The sequence below is a fragment of the Athene cunicularia genome (genome assembly GCF_003259725.1).
Source record: "Athene cunicularia isolate RWA chromosome 3 unlocalized genomic scaffold, athCun1 chr3_part1, whole genome shotgun sequence".
NCBI classification, from domain to species: domain Eukaryota; kingdom Metazoa; phylum Chordata; class Aves; order Strigiformes; family Strigidae; genus Athene; species Athene cunicularia.
This window is the reverse complement of record NW_020799097.1, coordinates 4590513-4593621: the sequence shown is the minus strand read 5'-3', so window position 1 is coordinate 4593621 and position 3109 is coordinate 4590513. Positions and strand designations below refer to the sequence as shown.

The 3109-nt window shown below is 46.0% G+C and overlaps 1 protein-coding gene across 1 annotated transcript in view; it reads left to right on the top strand.

The window, feature by feature from the left end:
- The window catches only part of TFAP2B (transcription factor AP-2 beta), a 35085-nt gene extending 31982 nt beyond the window's left edge, over window positions 1–3103 (top strand). The window contains exon 8 of the mRNA XM_026846420.1: window positions 841–3103. Coding sequence (XP_026702221.1) covers window positions 841–881 — 41 coding nt within the window. The 3' untranslated portion in view covers window positions 882–3103. The remainder of the gene's footprint in view (window positions 1–840) is intronic.
- The last annotated feature ends 6 nt before the right edge of the window (window positions 3104–3109 follow it).

The window sequence follows — 3109 nt, the reverse complement described above, 5'->3', positions numbered from 1 at the left end:
TTTTTGTGTGTGAACGACATCCTGTCTCAACCCTAGCTAAAACGATCTTCCAGAACGTTCCTTTCTGAGCAACCCCATCGCCTCATTCCCCTCAACTCTTCCCATCTCATCTCACCACCGTGGTTCTGTCTAGACTAGGAAAGGCGGAGAGGTGAGCGCCCAGACCTCTCCTGGAGTCACCAACACCAGCCAGTTCGAAGCTGCGTTCATGGCAGCGTCTTAACACTAGATGCCATTAGCTGGGAAGTTTCAAGTTGTCGTAGCTCAGTCGAATTAACTACCAATTTTTTAAGAACTTTTTTTGGTTTTCCTGGTCTAGACAGACTCTCTGTTTAGATTGCCAGCGTTTACAGGTGTGTATGGACGTGTGCGTGCGTATGTGTGTGCGTAAGCTCACGCACACACAGAACTTGATAGGGGTGCGTGTGTATCCTATGTATGTTTGTACATATATGTATATATATGAATATATACATATATATTTAATATGTGTGTATAGCCACACATATTCATGCATGCAAACATACCTTTGTAATTTAGTACTTTCCTTTTGATGGTAAAATGCCTTGTCTATACAGGGTTGCAAAATTTGAAAGTAAGGTCTGGTAAAATGTCAGCGCTATCTGATTTCTTAATTTTCCGAGATCTCCTCTTTTTCTCTAGGGAGTTTTATATTCCTAACTATGCCAATGTTTCAGTCCTTAATTTTCTTGAGTAGTGTGTGTGAGATATCTTCCCCCATTTTTAAAGAACTGTTAACAACAACAAAAAATGAGTGATATGAGTATGTAATTCTTTCTCAGGAGTATGCACTGTTTTATTTTCTTCTGTTTCCTAAAGCTTTGCCCGCTTGGCTTATGAGCTTCTTCAAAGAGGACTAGAGATCCCTACACAATATATCAGGTACAGAGAAAAAAATTTTTTTTTTTTTTTTTTCTTTTTCAAATCAAAGCCAGTTGTTTCCGAATTCTGTAGGTGCACTTCTTTAAAGAAGCTCAAAGGGAATAATTTGAATGAGATAAAAAATATAGGTTGAAATCGAGGTGTAATATTGCAAAGAAAATAAGAGCTGTGTTGAATGTTACTGCACTTGCTTGGCACTAGGGTTTTGTACCCAGGGAGGAAAGGGTTGCCATGTGAGCTGGCTCCTCGTGATGGGAGTGGGGAGGGCTTGCCAGGGAATATCCTGATTTCTGAGCTCAGTCTGAGGAAATCTGTTTCTTTTAGAAAGCTTTTAAAAAAAATGTCTTGTGACTCTTGCTTTAGAACAAGTCGTTGTGGTAGAGGGAAAAAACTTCTTAACTCCAATGTTTTTCTCGGTGGTTTGGTGTGTGACAGGATGTCTTATGCATATGATTTGGGGGGGATGGAGGGGAAGTCTGATTTCTTTCTTTTTCTTTTTTCTTTTTTCTTTTTTTTTTTTTTAACATACATTTCTTTGTCTTCTATCGTAAAAATAATGCTGAAGTGTAAGGATATGAATTTCTATTTGGATTCTGCCGTATTGGGTAATTGCATGTGTTTCTCAGTGGGGTAGGGTTCGTGCACTAACACATCTTTTTGCTTGTGTCAGAACAGTTACTGGGTGTGGGTAAATCTCCTGGAGTCGCTGGCAAAACTCCAGTGGGTTCAGGCCTCCCCCCAGGATCCCTGTTAAAGCTGCAGAACTCAATCCCACCAACCCAAGCAGCCACACCTGAGCTCTGAGAGAAACAAAAGAGAAGCCTTAGCCTTGCTTTAGTGTCTAGATACCTTCTGAAGCGAATGGTGGGGGAGAAATAATTCAGCAATACTCTCCACATCCCCCAACCAAATCTTAAGGAAAAAAAAAAAAAAAAAAGCAAATGAGCCTCTTGACTGTCACCCTTAGTGTCCTTAGCTATATGAGAAATGGCTACAACTGAGGGCCTGCTCTGCTTTTCAGATCTTTTTGCAACAAGTGGAGGTCTCAGCTTTTATTCCCTACCTGGGAGTTGGATGTGTGTGGCAATAGACAACCAGGGATCACGCAGCCCCGAGGAGCACTGGCTCCTCTGGAGCTGCTCCTCACTCATGTACCTTCAGGAGCAGAGTGCTGCAGGGAATCTCATGTGAGAAAAGGGGGAAACTGAGGCAGGCAGCCTTCTCCATGGGCTGCTGGGACGAGTTGGAGGTAGTCTTCAACCCTGGCAAGTCTCTGGTAGTGGGTCTGGTAATTGGTATGTCCCTGTGGATGTCACCAGAGGAGGTGTGGATCCCTGTATGATGTAGATCTCATGAATCCCCCACCGAGAGGTTGGGGAGCCCCAGATTGGAAAGCACCCCCCAGGCACCCCCTGGTCCTCCAAAACCTACCCCCTGCCAACCACCCCCAATTTCAGCAAGCTCCTGGGCGAGGACAGTCCAAGCCCCAGTGCAGGGCATGTCCCAGCAGTGACGTGTGGGAAAGGGAAGGGGCATGTGTGTGTGTGTATGGGGGGAAGGAATGAATGACACCACCTGAAATCACATCTCCCTTCTCTGCCCGATGAGAATATTCAGTTTATTGAAGCAGAGCACTGAATGTTGCTTTGCCTACCCTCTGCAAAAACACCTTTGTGAGGAGCCCACGGGCCCAGCCCTCCAGTATCATCCAGCCCAAGTTCTCTCTCAGTCTTCCACCTCCCCAGCTGCACACGCAGGGACATGGGGACCTGCTTCCCGCTGCCCCAGAGCTTCCAGCCGAGGGGATAGTCCTTCCTTGTCTTTGGGGAGATGTTGGGGATGCTCCTTTTAACTGCAGAAGACAGTATCTCACCACTACCAGGAGTTAATGAGGAGAGGGGACCACTTGCAACTTCCTGGGGAAAGACGTACCCACACGTGTGCAAGTGCTCACGCATGGGTGAGGGACTGATCCTGCCGCTGCTGCTGAAATCTCCCCCAGGCACAGGTCTGGTCACCTGGACCAGGACCTAAACCTTGAGAAGGTTGAGGGAAGAGTTTCAGGTGATTCCTGACAACTTTGGATCTGCCCCTTGTGCCTTCTACCTGGAAGAGACAGACTGCAAATGCCAGGCTGTGCTTCGCTCAGGCGAAATAAAGACAAATGTAAAATTCCCACTGATTTCAGTGGGATGCCCCCCCCCCC